The sequence below is a fragment of the Typopeltis vanoorti genome, chromosome 19 (assembly GCF_054136105.1).
Source record: "Typopeltis vanoorti isolate ZY-2024b chromosome 19, IOZ_Tvanoo_1.0, whole genome shotgun sequence".
Classification (NCBI taxonomy): domain Eukaryota; kingdom Metazoa; phylum Arthropoda; class Arachnida; order Uropygi; family Thelyphonidae; genus Typopeltis; species Typopeltis vanoorti.
In genome coordinates this window covers 107,135,815-107,156,271 of record NC_143567.1, presented here as the reverse complement: position 1 = coordinate 107,156,271, position 20,457 = coordinate 107,135,815, and the positions used below count along the sequence as shown (strand labels likewise).

General features: G+C 35.4%; 1 protein-coding gene across 1 annotated transcript in view; it reads right to left on the bottom strand.

Moving 5' to 3' along the window:
• The window catches only part of LOC150096430 (glutamate receptor ionotropic, kainate 2-like), an 80,096-nt gene that overhangs the window by 11,199 nt on the left and 48,440 nt on the right, over positions 1-20,457 (bottom strand). The window contains exons 3-8 of the mRNA XM_090409061.1: positions 9,945-10,106; positions 3,079-3,330; positions 1,557-1,732; positions 1,171-1,224; positions 891-1,055; positions 637-789 (exon numbers count right to left, since the gene is read on the bottom strand). Coding sequence (XP_090265187.1) covers positions 637-789; positions 891-1,055; positions 1,171-1,224; positions 1,557-1,732; positions 3,079-3,330; positions 9,945-10,106 — 962 coding nt within the window. The remainder of the gene's footprint in view (positions 1-636; positions 790-890; positions 1,056-1,170; positions 1,225-1,556; positions 1,733-3,078; positions 3,331-9,944; positions 10,107-20,457) is intronic.

The following is a 20,457-nucleotide window of genomic DNA, read 5'->3' as shown; positions in this document are numbered from 1 at the left end:
ATTTGAACGAAACAAGTTCCAATTAAATATGGCATAACTCTCACCAAATTCCACGAATGATTTGGGATGCTTTGGAAGACTCCTCTAACTGCAGCGAAACCCTTGACGGGTTCCTCGACGGGTCTTTTCTGCAAAAAATAGCCGCCACTTTGTGGGACTACCTAATCTCAGACGGGTACTTCTCAACTGCAGTAAGTGGGAACGAAGATGTCTTTCAGACACATTTGCTCATCACCTCATGTGGTTGTCATGGTTACGCTACTTCCCTTCTAAGTACTGTTGATAAGAGAACGGGACCCGCATCCCGGCTCGTGTGATACTTTGCGAACGTTGTCACAGTCGTTGTAACCATTGGTTACAGTTGCTACCAGAGGATGCTACAACCCACGCAGACAACACTGTGTGGGCGGAAAATGGTCATAACACATCACCATGGCAGCAAATCTAACAGGAAATCTCTGGCACAGCACGCGGAGACCAGATTATCACCAGAATGGCAATTAGACTGATGCATTTTCCATTTATATCCTGTGGATATTCCAGCAATTATTTTTCACTCAAACCATTCCTCAAGTCACTCTTCAGAAAACACAAATCTAATGTTATTTGCAGATTAATTAAAAATCAAACATTTACCGAATTAATGTAATTAAAAAGACTGCTTCCATCATTCCAAGGAATTTCTTCTTCGCAAGATACATTAGCTGGCCGCAAGGCGGCGCTGCTTTGCAATGCGTGGAGTCCATAAGCAAACGAATTCACAGAATCATATATGAGGGCAGGCTCCACCTAGAAAAGCAAATACTTTTAATTACATCGGTGGACGATAGTCAAAGCCAGGAAGATCATTAAGATTCTCAATTAGGATTCATTTAAAAGTTTATACTTGCCTTAATCACATTACTCTTATTAAGAATATGCTGACCGACTGGTTGGAATTTCTCCATGTCTCTAATAATCTGTTTAACTGTAGGATGATCAGCATCTACCATTCGATACGAGGTGATGTTGACGAAGTTATATTTAAAGTCTTCTAAATTGTACGTTTCCAGGTCCTGCAAACAGAGATTAAGGCTAATAGAAGTGTATAACACACTCTCATGAATAATAATTATTAATAAGTAATCCAATAGATATATGTGATAATCTTGAACTACAAACTGTACTCACGAAAGTAGCAAAATGATAATAATATTTGTAATCATTCATCTGGACTTGCAAAATCTGAAAAAAAAAAAAAAACGAAGTATATTAAGAAATTAAATATCTTTGAATACAGAGCTATTCGAAATAATTACTCGAATTTAAATTTTTGATTAATAAATGACTTGAATTAATGAAGTTTACAGTTATTATAACAAAACAATACTGAAGATTATTCGAAGTTAAAAATATGAACATATTTTAGCTATTACCCAGTTTCTCTTATAACTGTATCATTTTATTATTATTCACTGAATTCTGGGATATTTATCGTTTCAATAATTGTTCAGCTTTCTCAATAAGCTCTATGATTAGTTTGAGCTTTTAAAGAACCTCAGATCATGAATACGTACCGCTTGCAAAAGCAAAGGGAGGTTTTCGGGCCTTGTATCTACCACTATGCTGAATATTCCTCTATTCTTAATATCTTTAAGAGTATCCCTAAATGTACTGCGGTGCGTCTTACGGAAAACCACTTGGAGCTCTCTTGGTATGGGCGGTCTGACGAGTTCTTGCAAACTGATAAGAGCTATGAAGAAATGAAACAGATAAACGCAAACATGGTCAAGTTAATTTACTTTTAGAGCATGTTAATTAGAAATTTTAAACACATATTTAAACACAGTTGGATTAAAAATAAAACTTCAATTCTCCGATCGCGATTAAGATGTTCTGCAATAATTAAACAAGGAAATAATTAAATATGTTGTACCATCTTCTTGCAATGCATGCATTTGTTATCGATCTACACTGTCCAAATCTCATTTCTTGAGAATAACCGTAAGCAATCGTGATATCCAATATTTACATCGTAACTTAGATTATTAGAGGTTAGGAATTTATCTATTGACAGAGGACTTAGTGGATACATAATGGACTTCCCGCAAGGTAATAAATACTCTACGGATGAAGCATCTTTAGTGTAAACATAACGATAGAGTTCAATTCTATCCAATCTATTGACCCTGTTGAAATTTCTAATGAAACTAGGATGCAGTGGAAAATATTAAATATCTCGTTCAGTTTTCAAGGATCCTTCAAGTTTGGATAGCATTCAAGTTTAGCCGGGAAACATATTAAGAGAACGAATAACTACAGAAAGTATAACGTACGAAAGATACAAACTAGTGATAAAAAGAAAGGAGAATATATCTGTAAAGAACTGTTTAAATGTAGATGATAAGAAGCCTACTTCGACTTAGAATCGCAAGTTACACTGTAACTACTTTAGTGGCAGTAAAATATGAAATGTAAATATGGTTATGTATGAGGATATAACATAAGATAAAATGCGACTCTTAAAGTCTTCTAAATATGAAAAGTAAAAGATAAATGAACTTTATGCCGTGAATGTTCAAGGAGATGTACGGGAAAAATTCCCAATAAGGACTCAAAAGTAAACATAAATACTTTTAGAGAGAGAGAGATCTCGCCGTAGAAAGATTTCTCTCTAAAAGATGACGTGAGGAACCTTTACTGGTCTCTTTGGACTAAAGGTGAGTTAGCCGGTCTTATACGGAGGTAGGGGGATTTTCACCAGAAAAAAACTGGGGTTTTTCGTTCCAAAGAACAGGCATGCAGTCCCTCTAAGCACACACTGATTTACAACCATGAATACTTACGACAATATGTGGAAGAGAAAGGGTCCTCACCACGTGTAGTTACGTCCGTAGTTAACCATGAGTTACATGATAGTAATCAACCTCATAGATAGGAGACCGCACATGAATGGGATTGGGAAACGGAGAGAGAGAAGGAGAATAACGAAGACTAATGAAGAGAGATAGAGAGAAGAAACTAGAAAAAGAGAAGCGAGATGAACCTATAATTCACGACACTGAGACATGAACAACAGAATAAGAGAAAGAGACTTACACATATCATCTTCGTATATGATGGCCACCTTGGTCCAGTTCAAGTATTTGATGAGGTCCCTCACTGCATTCCCGACGATACCCGGATGGGGATGGAGATTGATGGAAAATTCGTTCACCTCTGGTTCCATGTCTAAGCGTGACTCGATATGGGGGATGTCCAGCGCATCACACAGCGACTGTACATGACTCCCTAGTAAAGGATCTTGAGGGCCGAAAATTGCACTCACTCCGGAGCTTACCTGCACACAGGCTGTAATAAAAAATATAACTATCTCAATTAATTTAAAAATATTACTTTTATACAAAAGTACAGCAAACGAACTCATTAAGTATAATAACTGATGACCACGCCATCTATTAGTATATGTTTGAGTGAAATTTGGCAGTAAGAAGAAAACGAAACTTCAGCTGCCAATCTTTTTTCTAAAAGAAATGCAAGAAAGAAGTAAATTAGTGCACGTGGATAACTTAATTTCCCGAGTAACGATTTTGCTCAGGGCACTTCCCTTCTGCCTGGTTCTAATTATAATCAAGTCAGCTTCTTCCCATTTCTCATCTCAATCTACACTACATAACGAAAGTTCCTTCCCCTCCGCAACTTTAGCAGACATTAATTTGTAAAATTAACCCCAATGTTAATTTTCCTTAATGGTGTTTTCATAGGCAGTATTTTTTTTAGCTCTGACCGTCCTCTCATTTCTTCGTGGCTTCCTAGACTCATCTACGAAGTGATGAACAGAATATTAAAATGATTATTTCTTAATTACTGTTCGAAGAAATTAATTTCTCCCCTTAGCCAATACCAATTATCATGATTAGAGGAAAGAGTAATTTTGCAAAGTATTTTTGTACATCCGTACTAAAATGATTGTATTTGGGGAAATTTTGTGTACAATCTAAAATGAGTTTCAAAACACGCCAATATTTGCCATAGCGCAGAACAACTGTGTGTACGGTATTCAGGAAGTTAAAGGGAGGATGACACAAAATTAGGGATTACAGTGGGAGAAAAAAATGCATAAATGATTAGTTCATTTGTTAAAGAAAAAGAGGGCCAATTAATGAACTATAATTCAAGCATTTACCAACGTTCCCTGGAATTCATTTACTCAAGTAAATTACCTCAAGACCAGCTCAGAATTAGTTTCTTAGAGATCTACCATCTAAAACTGTTCATTTAAGTTTTTATTTTAATCTTTTATGTTTAGAGGCTTTACGACTTCATACTCTTATATTTTACGATGTACAGTTAAGCTTAGTTAATTCTTCTCAGAGCCCTTTCTGCTTTTTATTGGTAGAAAAAACAGGAGAATTTAATCTTTTGGAGAACAAGGGATTTTCTCTCTTTTGCTTGTCGGTATTATCCGAAAAAGGGCACAGTTTTGTTCTTTCGTACTATCTGGTTAATCGGATGATGTTACTCAATTGATCCAGGCCTAAGAAAGAATTTTGTACTTATAGGGAAATCTTTAAAAAAAAATTAAAAAAAACGCAATAAATAATGGATTAGGTATTCTTTGTTCACATAAAAGGATCAGAGTTGTCACTGAAAAAAAGCCTCAGGAATAAAAAATCGCCCACTGGAGAGGCACATAAAAAAAACAGATAAACAAAACACAGAATGATGTAGCCTAACATGAGTCAATGAAGCCTGAAGCAAAGTGTATTGTTTAAAAAAAATTAAATCCTTCACCCTAAGAATCAGCCTATAATTTCAGATAGATGGCGCTCCTGAAAAGATATGAAGTGCTTTTAGTTTTATTGCTTTCAACACAAATGTTAGAGTTAGTATTAAACTGAAATTTCTATTACATCCAATAGTTGTATCATTTCTACGTTCCACATCTCGTTGCTATGACAACACTTGCGTGTACTTTCATCAGAAACAAAACTAATTGGCATGTGTTGACATTACTTTCACTACATGTTGACCCGTCAGTTTATATCGTTTCCAGTGGGGGATTTTTATCCATCATTCACCTCTCCCCACCCCCTCTTTTCCCCTAAACATAAACTGGGAATTTCATTGTGTCAGCAAGTATTTGACAGCTGATGTTAAAGTAGTAACGCAACTTCAGAGTCTGCATTTGATAGCTCGGACTAGCTAGCCATCGGCCACATTGTCGGCCATACAAAGGATGTTCAGAATAACATTCACACTCCCACTATTTCGGACAACTTCCTAAATTGCTTCTTCTAAAAGAAGAAGAAGAAGATATTTCACTACACCCTCTCCACATCCTAGCTCTGTTGATTTATTTCCACTTTCAGAATAAAATAACCCATCCGTGAAACACAGACGGAATGAAAACCATTATGGTCCATCTGCCCTAAGAAATATGATAGATCTTACAATAGATTCCAAAGTCCTGCTTCTTTGTTATCAAAAACCTTCGAGAAATAAAATATAAAATTGTACTTTAATATTTATAGTTTCTTCTAGAGTTCGGAGCTTGGGTAGAAGCAAAATCACAAAAAATAACTTTCCGACTCGATATTAGGAATAACTATGCGGTTAGAGTGGAATAATATCCGCTGTAATATCTGCGTCAGTAATCTTAATAAAGCGGTTGATGCAGATAATAAAAATTTATGAGATTGAAATGTGTCTGTAGAATAAAAAAAAATCCATTAAATTGATTGAAATAAATGGAAATATGGAGGACGGTGGGAGGAGTAATAGTTTGTATTAAATATGGAAATCGATTATTTGGGTGGTTACAAGACGAAGTGAAACAGTGAAAGAGATGAAATATAAAGAGAAATGAGACAGATGTTTAGATAAATAGAAATGGTTGGCAACCAAGCATGGATAATTAGCAGAAGTCTAATTGAGTTGCTTAGTTTATGGAAGACCATTAGATTCCATTCAGATGAGTACATAAATATTCCCATTAATCAGCTATAATCCCAAAAGAACAAACACCCATCATAATGCATCATTGCCTAAAAATAAGAAAATAAATGTTTAAGAACCAAAACAAAGGCACTTTATGGATCGAAAAGAAAATTCATTACCTTTGCTAGATTCTTAATATGACAATAATGTTTAGTAATGGAGATTGATGACACATTTAATGCACTGGTAATGGAAAAATAATTTTAATAATTAACAGGCAATTTCCTGTGGAATTAATTGACTTATGCACGAATCATTTGTCTGCAGACAATCAATTTCGCATATAATATGAATACATTCTTTATCTAAGAAGGATAAGTTTAGTTCTGCGTATTCTTTCTGTTGTTTTCATTAGAATAATTGCACGTGAACATGAAAATTATATTAAACAGCCAAGTTTAAAGACTTTTACAAAATAATTTTGAAGAAGTGTACAGATTTTTCATCCAAAAAGGTATTGTAATTTTGCTTCAAAGATTTTTTTCATATTGTAAAAATGCAAAGAATTTTTTATAAGTCTGAGTCTACAAGGAAGAAAAATGCTCGATGATACTATAAAGATTTCAATACAAATCAGTAAAAATGGGACAATCAGCAAAAAGATTGTTCAAATATTTCTAAAATTGCAAGGAATTTTTGGCTTTAAAAAGAATGCATGAACAGGAAACGTTTTCAGTAAAAGACTCTCCTGAAAAAGATTTTTACAAAAATAAATTTGCAAACAATATATATGTAATAAAACATTTACTAAAAATGAGAAATAATTTGTGAATAAAACCATAGAGAAATGTTCTGCGAAAAAGCCATAAAGAATTGAAAAATCTATAAAAGCTGCCGAGATTTGTAAATCTGTAAAGCTATAAAAAACTGAAAGTGCTTCCAAGAACAGTAATATTGTAAGAAAACTATAAAATCTGCAAGGAACTGTAAAAGAAAAACCGAGTGATACTTTTATGTATATTAATTCAGTAAATGAAAAAAAGCTGCAAATAATTTACTCAAATAATTCTGGGAGAAATAACACGCTTCAAATTTTCTACTAATTTGGAAAAAACTTCAAAGAAGTTTCTACAAATTACAAGCTGCAAAAAAGTTATCGGTAGAAATATTATTTGAAAAGAGTTTATTCTTCTTGAAGAATTTTCTGCGAATTGTTTTTTCTCATTATAAATACATAAATGTTTACTCAATCAAAATGTGTGAGTTACAAGAATATCAACTTGTAAAAATGGAATTGGTGACGAACAGAAAAATCCAATTTGATTAGAAACGCCAACACTGGAGAATCATGTTATCTTTTCTCACAACACTAACTGAGATCAATATTACTCTCTCTCTCTCTCTCTCTCTCTCTCTGTGTGTGTGTGTGTGTGTGTGTGTGTGTGTGTGTGTGTGTGTGTGTGTGTGTGTGTGTGTGTGTGTGTGTGTGTGTGTGTGTGTGTGTGTGTGTGTGTGTGTGTGTGTGTGTGTGTGTGTGTGTGTGTGTGTGTGTGTGTGTGTGTGTGTGTGTGTGTGTGTGTGTGTGTGTGTGTGTGTGTGTGTGTGTCTTTCTGCGCGGTAGGCTCAGAACGCCTGACCCACATAATCTATAAAAGAGATAACGCAAGGAAAAAAACATCACCGACTTTTCCTTTTCATTTTTCTTCCTGGGAAGATAAAACTTAAGAGTAGTTTTCTCAGGAGAAGAATATTTAGAATTATCACATCACGAGGGAACATTCCTGTCCACTGTAACTAAAACGTGATCGGTTTGTTTTACCAAATGAACACGTTCTTTGTGAAATTTACTGGCAGTGAGATTTTAAAGTTCCTCATAAATAGTTATGAGCACTCCAAGTTATATTACAGCAGCGAATAAACTGTCGCGTAAACCTGAAAGACTGCTTAACAAAAAGATTCTGAACGATGCATATCGCAGCTCTATCTAAATAGAATTTGATAAAGTATTATATTGAGGATTATTGTCAACATTTTTCAGTCAAATTCAATTTCTGTCCATTGGGAAATTTCATGCGCATCTCCGAAATATCTGAGACACACAAAATGATTTCTCCATTTGTAGTTTTATACTTTTCTATTAACGATATCATGACGACTCGAGCAAAGAACTGTCCCCACGGCGTCATCTGATTAACTGAATGTTCTAAATAAGAAATATACGAAAATTCAGTCTCTTTTTTTAAATCCAAAAGGTTTCCGTTTTTTGCCATTTTATACATCAGAAAATATTTATTATTGAAAAACTTCCTGGAGGATATGGACATCCTTGATCTTGTGACAAAAATATAATCTTCGACTTATCTTAATCATACACAAAATCATTAAAACAAGAGTCACTGCTAACCAACATCCTTTTACAATCCATCTTAAAACTCACCGAACCAAGTTCACTACCTCCTCTTTTATTCCATCTACTTCTGTCCTTTAGAACACTATCCCCCAGTCTGCGTTTCCCTAAGATTATAACCCTCAGCTGTTCAAGAAAACTCCTCCTTTCATCTATTCTTCTTGCACACACACGCCACCAGTGTGCTGTAGGTCTTGTGGCCTTCTGTGTGTAGATCAGATACAAAAAAATCTTCAAAACCATCAAGTCATGTTATGGACAAGTATTTATTGTAACTTAACTTACAGTTATGAATTCAGTAATTTATTTTCGCTCCGAATCAAACGTTTTAAACATAATGTATACGTTAATTGATCAACAATATTAATATTCTTAACAAAATCCATGACTAAATTAAGTTCGATGAATATGTTCAAAACTTAGTATACATTTTAAACACCTAAATGGAATTAATAGTTTAATCAGAATCAATTTATAACATTTATTCAGAGAGACAGAAGAACAAATGGTTAATTTATCTTAATTGGTATATTTATTTATTTATTATTATTATTAGTAGTAGTAGTAGTATTACATAGCACCTCAGGGAGTCCAAAGACTCTTCGAGGGAGGACACCTACTCCACAACTCTCCATCTCCACCAACTACAACTACGTTCATCATCTACACCAACGCCATCTACCTCCGACTACCACCAGTATTTTCACAGATAATCACATTGCGAAACTTAAAACCGCCTTTGCCTTTGTAGATAGTTCTTAAACTCGCTTTTATAACCATTCTTGGTTTCAAAAAGAATGTGTTATTTGATATTAGTTTTTATTTCTCATAAATAGATTATTATTTCTAAATGCTTCAGTAATTATCGTTGCTTACATACGTGTACTCTCTAATTCTGATGTATCTCCCTGTGGTACATTCTTTAAATACACCATTTAGGCTACTAGCCAAAGAAAATTATATTTTTTTAAATCATAGCCTCTTACAGAGAACTTTGGCCTAACCCTACTATTCTTAATTGCCATTCCAATTGTCGCATGTTTTCTTTAGTTGTTTTTATTTGTCTTTCTTTCTTTCAGTATCGTGTCTATTTTTTTTTATCCTTTTTGTTTCATGATAATGTTTGTTTTTAATGGACTAACTAGTCGGAAATTATCTGCTCTTTGCCCAAAGGAACAAGATGTGCGTCTGTGACATTAATTAAATGTATGAACGACGCCTTGGATGTGCACTTGTCTTGCTCAGATGTACACTTAACTGTTGTTAAGACAGAATCGAGGATAACGTAAAGATTGATGAGATTTACGGCTGCAACGAGGGATGCAAAAATAAACATGGCGATAAATTTCTAAAGATGAAAAAGAAAAAGAATCAAAAAAGAAACAAAAATGCTTTTAAAAGTCTTCGAAACAAAAATTTCCCCGAAGAGTTATAATCCTAAAATTAAATGTTTTTCTATTTGCTTCTACGCTTTGAATCTATTGCTCCCTCGACTGGCGACACATCCATTTATATCACTCACACTATCTCAGCTACCTCCTCTGAATATATTTATGCTGAGAAAAGTAAATGAATTTCAGAATCTTAAAGAAAGAAAGTTTGTTTTTTTTATTCTTACCTTTCTTTGATGCATGGAAACTGTCATCTCTGGGAATGTGCTGAATGTCGTACATCAGGGTGGTGTTCGGTAGAATACTTTTATCTTTGTTGATGCGATACACTGCATATTTAAAGGCTAATTCCGTCGGACTGTCTTTCTGATCTTCGGTAAAGAGAACTCCTGCAATACATATTAATGGAAACTGTAGAACAGAATGAATATTATAGATATTAATCACTGAAAGCGTGTACATTCTATCCGCTGGTTCCCCTGTAATCAAACACTAGGAAATAAACTGCAAAAGAAATCTCAATTCCAAATTCTTATCTATTCTTTCTTTTTCCGATAAACTAAAATGCTTTCAGAGAGACAAACGAATCTGTATTTGTCTCCAGTACTCACAAGGAGTTTGATAAAAGTTTCATGTCGTTTGTGTGAACGGCGTCATTCTATTATTAAAAATGAATCAACCCTGTAGAGAAACAAAATGTAGAAAAGTATTTTATGGGATGCACACTAAAACACGAACGTCTCGTCTCTAGGGAAGTGTGTTTTTCTTCGGTAGTACAAAGATATCTTACGTGTACCGAACCCATTAGTAACAATACAAGAACAGCATACAAGTGGACATTATCATACATTATATGAAAATGATAGTTAGAATAGAAATGTTACATTTTATTGTACCATTGTGTTCTTCTCTGTGCAGTTTTATTTAAAAGCTTTTTTCGAGCCTTACATAGTTCAGACCTTTATCTCGAAGAAGTTAAATTATTCATCCTACTTAACGAAAGCTGTCAAGTAAGGAATGTTTTAAATTCTTATTTGTGTAAGGAGGATTATCGAGTGACTTTTTATCTTAAACTGCTGCAAAGCTGACTCATTTTTAATTAGTCTCAGTTACTTTATTTGTATAAAATTTCCTTACATTATCATTTCGTATGGCTGAAATTGGAAGTCTTTGTGAATCTGACGATGTCTTTGGATATGATTGTAAATCGAAAGTGACATCTGATCTTGAGGATCTAGAATCATCAAAAGAAAGAACGGAGATAAATCTTTGTCCAGTAAACTAGTAACAGCACATCTTTTTTCCCATCAGTTAAAATATCCTGTTTCAGGTCGATTCTTTAGTAAAGCGATCTATCTGTTAAAAGGCAGTGTAAAGCAAGGAAAAAACTACATGCTGTCAGCTCTGTAATCCTGCCACAAGGGCCATGAATAGACCCACAAAAATGCAAAATCATAATTAAGACGATCCTCGCGGTTAGCCTAGTGACTGTGCGCTTCGCAACCATATGCCTGTGGAAGGAGTGTCCTAGGTTCGATTCCCGTCGGTGACTTGAGGAGTTGAAAGACCTTCCTCAGCCATAGCCAAGTTAGCCGGTCTTGGGCGTGGACAGTAGGGTTATTCCCCCTGTTTATCCTGGGGGTTTCATCTCGCAAAGCAGGCAAACCGGCCTTGAGAACTCAACACTACGGACATGGATTCACCGTGACGTAGGACTGACCACCTTATCCTGTGAACGGTTTGAGGTCCGATGATTAATAAACCCTCGACACCGCAAGGTAAAAGAGGGTAAAAGAAAGATGAGATGAGTTAATCAACAGGCACGATGTTCACAACTAGTATATTCTCTTTCATATCAGTTCATCTGTTAGGTTCAACTACCAGATAGCAGTACGTCGTATGTTTGGCTCTCCAAAGTAGTTGAAGGAACCTATCGTTATTATCAACGTAGAGGTCACAATTTAAAATCCACCAGTAAAATATGTGCGCAAGTATTCACCCAAACAATAATTTCTGTTAAGAAATTATTGTTTGGGTGAATATAAAGGCATCCATTAGTAGAAAGCACGAATTAGACATTTAAGAGGACTTATTATGGATGTTCGTTGACAATTTCATTTATAATAACTGGCATTTTAGATACAATAAATAGAGGGGTGGGGGAGGGGAATGCACTCGCCTTATTAACACCACTGACAAAACAATCGCGGTCGCTAAGAAAAAGTGTTTTAGCAAAGAAAGAATAGAGTAAACGAAAGACGTGTTCCTTGAGGTACTTCAACATTTGCCTCCCGAAACTCTAGATGAAGAATCCGAGTTCGGGAACAAAATCATGTCACTACTGCATTAGACTGGTTTACTCATCCTCGGCTGAAGAGAGCGAGAGAAAAGAGGTCTGAATCATAGAGGTTCATTACAACATGCAGTATGCATCCTAAGAAGAAGTGCAACCAAAGGGAAGAAGTGAGCAGAATGTAAGAAAATGTCAGTATTTAAGGCATTGGTTACAGGCGATCTTACAGAGCGGAACGTTCGATCACTACACGGTTTACTAGCAGAAGACTAATGGAAGAAGTGAAGAAGCAAAAGTGCAAAACGCTGGAGTATCCGGCGTTATTTGAGAAATCCGAAGAAAGATTTCTTCAGAACCTGACACACAAAATAACGAAGAGAGAAAACTTCCAGACCCAGAGAGGAAAATGCTAAGTGAAAAGGGGAGGCAAACCATAAAAAAGGGACGTTTGGTAAACGGGCTCTATATTAGTCCGTATCAAACTCCTTCGGGTATGTCAAGACCAAATTTTTCAAACCTTTCCACGGTCTGTATCCAAAGGAACAATGAGCGATGGATCTAGAGCAGGGGTTCTCAACCAGGTTGTGGCGCATTCGAGATTGGAAAAAAAGTGGCGGGCACCAATATTTTTTTCTATAAAAATTTATACTTTCTTATCATATCAAATGATAACAATTAACAAATTAATCAACTATAAAAGTAGGATAAATACACATGTAGCATCTATTGCATAACTAAATTAAACCATCGCACAATAAGCAAAAAGATTTCTCATTACTTTAGATAAAACAGTACTCCTCTTTCCAATCGTTAATCAATTTATGCACCCTCTGTCCAAAAAGAAACCGAACTTTTCGAAAATAGAAGAGACAACTAGTGGCGCCACCTGCTGTATCTTTTTTGTTGTCGAAAGCGGAAACCTTCATTAGTGTTGTGTCAACTGTTTATGACATTTCTTTCATTAGAAGCCGAGTTATATTGTGCCAAGAGTGACAGTCTGTTTTGACGAACAGTCAGTCGTCACGATATTCATGCCGTTCGCGACGAATTCTCGCTATCAATCGCTTCAAAACTTCGAAATAAAATTCACTATTGACCGTTTGGCCAGGCAGAACGAATTCTTTGCAGATAATGCCGTTGGAATCGTAGAAACAAATCAGCATTGTCTTTACTTTTGACTTCTCCAAGCGACTTTTTTTCGGATGCCCCTCTTCTGGTGGTCTCCACTCAGCACTCTGTTTCGGGTTCATACTCAAAACACCACGTTTCGTCACTAGTAACGATCGTTTCAAGGAAGGTTGAGTCCTTCGAGCGCCTTCAGTCACGTCCTTGCAGTGTTCAATTCGATACATTTTTTTGGTCGTCAGTCAACTTGTGGGGAACAAATCGTGAATTCAATTTACGAAGGCCCAAACGCTCGGTCAAAATGTTGTGCCCAGTTGATTTTGGAATCTCTAATTCATCTTCAATCAATCTCACAGACGATTTCGGGCTTTCGTTGATGAAATCACTCACTTTTATGAATGTTAACTTCGCTTAGTGCAGTTTTTGAACAGCCGGGCTTTACGTCGTCCTCAAGCGTCTCACGACCACTTTGAAATCGCTTAAACCACTCGTAAACTTGAGTACGGGATATACATTCATCACCGTATGCTATTTGAAGCATTTCATGCGTTTCAGTAAAACGTTTACCAAGTTTAACACAAAAGTCAATCGCAGTTCTCTGTTTGAAACTCATTTTCCGACCGTTCGTCAAAACGCACTGACTCTTGGCACTATAACTCGACTTCTAATGCAATAAATGTCATAAACAGTTGACACAACCCTAATGATGGTTGCCGCTTTCGGCAACAAAAAGATAAACAGGTGGCGCCATTTTCTTCTATTTTCGAAATTCTTCTAGTTTCTTCTATTTTCGAAAGTTTCTGTTTCTTTTTGGACAGAGGGTGTAGGTTCGTTTTTTTTTATTTCGATTACTCGTTTTGGGACAGACTTTTTAAACACGAGAAAACAATGTTTGTTCAAAAGCGTGCCGACAACACCGGTGAAGTGGTGACACATCCCTCAAGCGAACCTTGCCAGTAGACTAAATACATAAAACATACGCACAAAATTGGTAACCCTCGCACTCAGAGGAATTACAAAATGTTCGTAACATAACATAAACGTTAAAATTTGTTACGATTTCAATAAATATTATTACTAGGAGAAGACATGCTCTCCAGTTTTAATTTTATTTTTTTCCTAATTTGATAATTGACAGTGGAGGCGGCAAATAGCTCCGAGAGTGCAAATGCGCCCCCAGGCACAGGGTTGGGACCCGCTGATCTAGAGTGACGTAATCTATACTGGAGTCAGTAACTGGTAAACCCTCACTTGGTGAAGAAGTTCATTATTTATGACCTCTGGCAAAAGTAATTGTCAGATGAGTGTGAAAAATTAAGAAATGGATAGAGAATGGGTGCTAATTCAGAAGCACAAATATGAATTACCATCAGGACCACACGACATTGTTATTCAAACTGTTCAGTATTAGTTTTGATGGCTTTTAGAAAATTGCCACCGGATGCATTGAGCTGTGCTTGGTATAAGTCGGCAAGACCCTCCTTTATGAATAAAACTCAATTAGTTTTTTTTTTCTTATAAAGAACGCAGCCAAAAAATAAATAATTAATTTATAAAGTCGGACGTGTCCATGCAGATTGGAATAACTAGTGAAATGCGCATTCAGTTTTTCGATGTTGATCCAGATTTATACTTTTCTGTTAACAAAATTACAACCAACTGCTACTATAACAGCGTGTTATAATCATTAAGTTTTCATTAACGAATACTACCTGCTGTGCGTGTACTACTTTCATGTTTTAAAGACATACTCTACGCCTACAGTTTATGGAACCTGGTCTGGCAGATTGCCAAGAATCGTCAATTCATGCTGAAGGGGAGAAAGAAATAAAGGATGTACGAATTGGTCACCAACATGCGAAATCACGTGCTTTATACGTAAAGGTTTCCAACTGTTATACAAGCAAAATAGTTACCACTTTAAAATCTACAAATGTTCATAAAAGAAAAGTTAATTTCCGACGTGTAATAATTAACAACACATCCCATAAGACGGATTGATTACCCTATTATAGGAATGGATTCTTCTTCTTCTGACATGCACATAAGTGTCGAAAGATCTCGCATCTGTGGACATACACTATTTCTGGAAAGCTTTGCTTCCATGTTATCTGACTGCCTATCAGAACGTTTTCCATACTTTTTTTCCTATTTAGGTTCTCGAGTTAGTCAATGTTTGAAGCAGAAAACATTTTTCCTCCTGAAACTCAGGTTTTTAACCGTACAGGTATGAATAATCGAAAAATACTTAAGATAATATACCACTTAGGGTTTAGGATCATAAATTGGTGGCACTTATTTGACGTACTTTCATTTGATCCTGCAAAATTATTGGTAACCATGGGTTTGCTATTAGTGATGGCTAACGAAGGAAACCGACTGCCCACCGATTTTCAAAAGTAAGTTATGGCTAAAAGAGTTTACACTTACTACAACAACAAAGACTATTTTGTTATACTGAGAAATGTATTGGCATCTCATATTTATTGTTTTTATTTCGTGCAAATTAGGAAATATTTCCCGAAATATTTCATTGTGTTTGATGAAGGTCTCTGTACGACCAGCTGAGTTTATCACACTTAGACCTTCTTAAATAACTCGAAATTATTGGCTTTCAAATCACCAGTGAATTTTTATGAAGACAGAAAGATTTCCAAGAAGTCATATATAAACTAGAAACTGCTATAAACCATTTCAAGCTGTCGAAAGGAATAGAGACGGAGATAACGCAAATGGATGTCACTCCCTCAGGACCGATATTCCACTTAATTAATAGAAGCAGTTGCTACAATTTAATGAAGGAGTTAATTGAATATTTGCAATTCATTTTATCTGATGCACAGAAGACTAGCATCGTTGTGCGTCTAGTGATAATGAAAGCACAAGATAACGCAAAATATCTACTGACAATCGATTTAAGTGAGTTAGAAAGAGCTAGATGTGATTACTGTTGATTCAAATGAAGGTCTTTTAAGATGCTGATGAGTAGATCTCATTGAAGACATTCTTTCGTTACTTTGTTAATACAGATACGGCGTCATCGTAGCTCAAATCAAAACAGTGTTATTTCTGTTTAAACTATAATTGAAATAATTAGAAATGACACTGTTAGATATGTTACACAAGCTAATCTCACCCAACTCCCTCACATGCTGAGATTAATTATCGGTCACAATTTGGATAGAAATTTTGTTTCAGTTGTTATTCATACTAACAATACGATCAGCTTTATTCGTGAAGAAAACAACCCCTGAAAATGAATCGATATCTTAAATGAATGAAATAAAACTATTTTGAAGAAATGAATCCTTGCATATTTTTATACAAATCAGTGGTTTTGATTCCAAGAGACAACGGAAACACCTTGTAGATATACAAGGTGTTTCCGTTGTCTCTTGGAGAAGATTTGGTGATTGTGGCATCATCAATGCAACATAGTCTACGCATGCAGAGAAGCTTGTATTTGGGTGCAATATTTGCACCATGAGTTGCAGTCTGGAGTTGATTGAATGACTTCAGCAGACCAAATGTAATCTAGAAAATGTGTCTAAATGAACTATACTAGTTCTTCCGACTTGCAATGATATATATATATATATATTTGTTGTAATTTTTTTACCTTAGATATAAAATCTTCAGAGTTTTTGATAATGAAGAGGAATTACCAGTGAGAAGAAGACGAAGAAGATCTTCAAATAGAACTTAACCACCTCAAAAGCACCTTCCTAAAGAACTGATACCCACCTCAAAGCATTACAAACCGTCCAGACCCACACGTGCCAACTCGGCAAGAAGATAACTCCAATCCTATTGCACACATTCAATTACCGTACGTAAGTTCTCTATCAATAAAATTGGCGACAATTATGAAGATATTTAATATTAGAACTTACTTCACTACCCTAACAAAACTTCGTTCTTTCCTAAGTCAACCCAAGCCAAAACATTACCAACTTCAGTTCCCAGGAGTTTATAAAATCATCTGCAGTTGCAGACAACCATATTATGGGCAAACCGATAAGTCGGTCTCACTACGTCTCGAAGAGCATCAATGTGATATCTCTTACAACAGAACCTGTGCAAGGGCACTCTCCAGTCATGTCCTTTTCTCTGCCAACTCTAATTTAGAAGAGAGTCAACACCAGATAGGCTAGAATCTTACTACTAATATCCATAAATGCGCTGACGAACTAGAAAGACTCATCTTAGAATCAAAAGAAATAGTTCTAGACCCCCTCATACATGAACAGTAATTTAAGTTATAGCTTACCTGACTCACACAGCGCAGTGATTCAGTTCTGGCGCTCTCGAGTTAGTTCCCACTCATTGATGCCTCACGCTAGACCTGCCACGCGGACGCCAGTTCAAATTTGACTGTTGTTATGCATAACTTGTTTATGAGAAGTCCATTTTTTATATTGCTATTTTCCAGTTTGTGATAATTTGCACACCTGAAGAAGTCAGCATTCGGACGAAACTAGTTGTGTTATAATTAAAGTTTTTATATTACCTTATCTCGGTGTTCCTAGTCAGTAAAATTATGATTAAAAAAAAAAAATATATATATATATATATATATATATATATATGTTAAGGATACCAAGCAATTTTAAACCTGGTTTTACTCCATTTCCCAAGTAAGCAAACAGACCAAAAGTCAAGTTTGCGCCTGCATAATATTTACCCTTAATGCCAAAACACATCTCCAAGAAGGGGATGTATGATGTTTTGTATGTTTGGCATTAAGGGTAAATATTAAGATTAGTGATCGGAGCTTGTTCCACCTTTGCCACGAGCTGCCCTGATCTTGCACTACCTGTGGGATCAGTTAGACTTGCATCAATTGCAGGCGCAAACTTGACTTTTGGTCTGTTTGCTTACTTGGGAAATGGAGTAAAACCAGGTTTAAAATTGCTTGGTATCCTTAACATATTTATACTCAAGGTAAAAATACTTTCTACATATATATATATATATATATATATATATATATATATATATATCATTGCATGTCATATCATTGCATATATATATATATATACAGAGTAATCCAAAATGTACGTATCAAATTTAATACTGTATTAATTAAACTTATTAGGTACATTTTGGGCCACCCTCTATATATAGTTTGGTGAGATGTGAGTCGTGAACAGCCTTCATTTAATGCTTCGGTCAATTGTCGCAGGCAGGAAGTTCCGTTTGTCCGTACAAGCCTTCTCAGACGACGCGATCTCGTTCCCGACAGACTGTCTTAGGACCACAGCTACACCTCTTAGACAAGCAATGTGGGTTATTTTCCCACTAATTAAATACCTGGGATACTTCCTTTTGAGAAACCAGCCAACTCTACAGTTTTCAAAATCGTGGCTCCAGCCAGACGAGCACAGACAATTAGTCCTTTATCGAACTCCGAAAGATCCTTTGTTTTTCCCAGTGTGATCAACACTATTGACGATTACTGACCAGCACATTCTTAAATAATTACCTAGAACCCTTGGTGACGCACGTGACCAACAAGTATTTTGCATATACGCTGCGTAAATTATGTTTATTTACATCTGCATAGAGGTTTCTAATCCAGTGGTCAGTATGTGTAGATGATTTTTTTTTCTAATCTTACAGTAATTAGACCGGTAGGTCTTCATCCAAGGAAGACACATCTCTGACTATACACTTTCTTTCAGCCTTTGTTAACCTGTAATCAACCATCAGACCGTTCTTGAAATTGCTTAATATCCACCCAAAACTGTTATTTAATGTAAAGTTACATTTACTGACAGCGATCCAGTTCTCTTAAATTTTACTGTTAATCATATTTATTAAATGTTGTTCTAAATAAAGATAACATTTCCATATGAACCGGAGAGGATGAAACTACCTTTAAAAGAAAGCAGAAAAAAATAACATATTCAAGAATACCATTAAATGATGTGATTTTATCTACACAATATTGTTATTAGTAAGGAGAGAAAAAAAACATTTGGTTCAAGAAACTTATCAGCAAAATTTATAATTAATGTTTAGTGGGTATAGATCAGTGCTTTCAGGTGGGAGGCAGAATAATTACACACTGCATTAAAAACATCCAAAATATACGAACTCAAATTTGTGAGAGAATATATATGAAAGGAAAAAGTTATGAATAAAAAGTTAAAAAAAGGTTTGTTAGATACGGCAAATAATATAGTACAAGATTGTTCCGAAACGATTTTATTCTTCACGTTTATTCATTTTACACCCGTGCTGTTGGCTGAATGCTCGGAGTGCATACGACTCTACGGATATTGAGCATACATAAAACAAGATCGTGCCAAAACGTTTTTATTCAACATGCCACGATCGATGCACGTAACCTTTATGACTTAGTCGAAACGGATATTGCTAGTGCATGGTATTTGCCATTGATGGGATTTCTGATTTTTTTTTTCGTATTATTATTATTATTATTATTATTATTATTGTGTTGTGATTTGAATACTTTGTGCAACAAATATTGAAACCATGTCCCAAAAAACAAAATATGCTCGTGGCTATTTACCAGAGTATCTGAAGATGGGTTTCATCGAATCTATTACAAACAAAGAGCTTCCAATGTGTTTACTGTGTCACAAGACATTGTCTAACGAAGCAATGAAACCAAGTCGATTGCAAGAATATCTTGCTACAAAGCATCTAAGATAAGTCCATTGAATATTTCTAAGAACTGTGTGAAAGATTTCAAAATCGTTCTACAATAATTGATCATTCAAGAAACAAAATGCAAAGAACGAACATGAATTAACTGCAACTTATCGTATATCACAATTAATTGCAAAAAAAGTGGTAAAAGCTTGGAGAAACTTTGATAATAGCCTCCATCAAAGAATTTGTCTCAACAGTAATGCATCAAGATCCAACTGAAGTTATAAAACCATTGCTCCTTAACGATACCACAGTAAGACGACGCATTGCGAAATGGCGATTAATGTTGAAAAACTTGTAACTATATTCCAAAACTCAGAGTTTTCCATACAGTTGAACGAGTTTACCATTGCAGATAATAATACTCTATTGATGGCATATGCACGGGACCTTAATGAAAACAGTACATTACAAGAAGAAATGTTATTGACTTTAAATCTTATTACCGATACAAAAGGATTACCAATATTTATTGTTGTGAAATCGTACTTTGCAAAAAATAATACACCCTTGAAAAAATTGTTGCATGCGCTACTGATGGAGCGCCATCAAAGATAGGTCGCTATCGTGGTTTTGTTGCTTATTTGAAGGAGGAAGTGCCAAACGTTTTGTGTATTCATTGTGTTGTACATAGGCAAGAC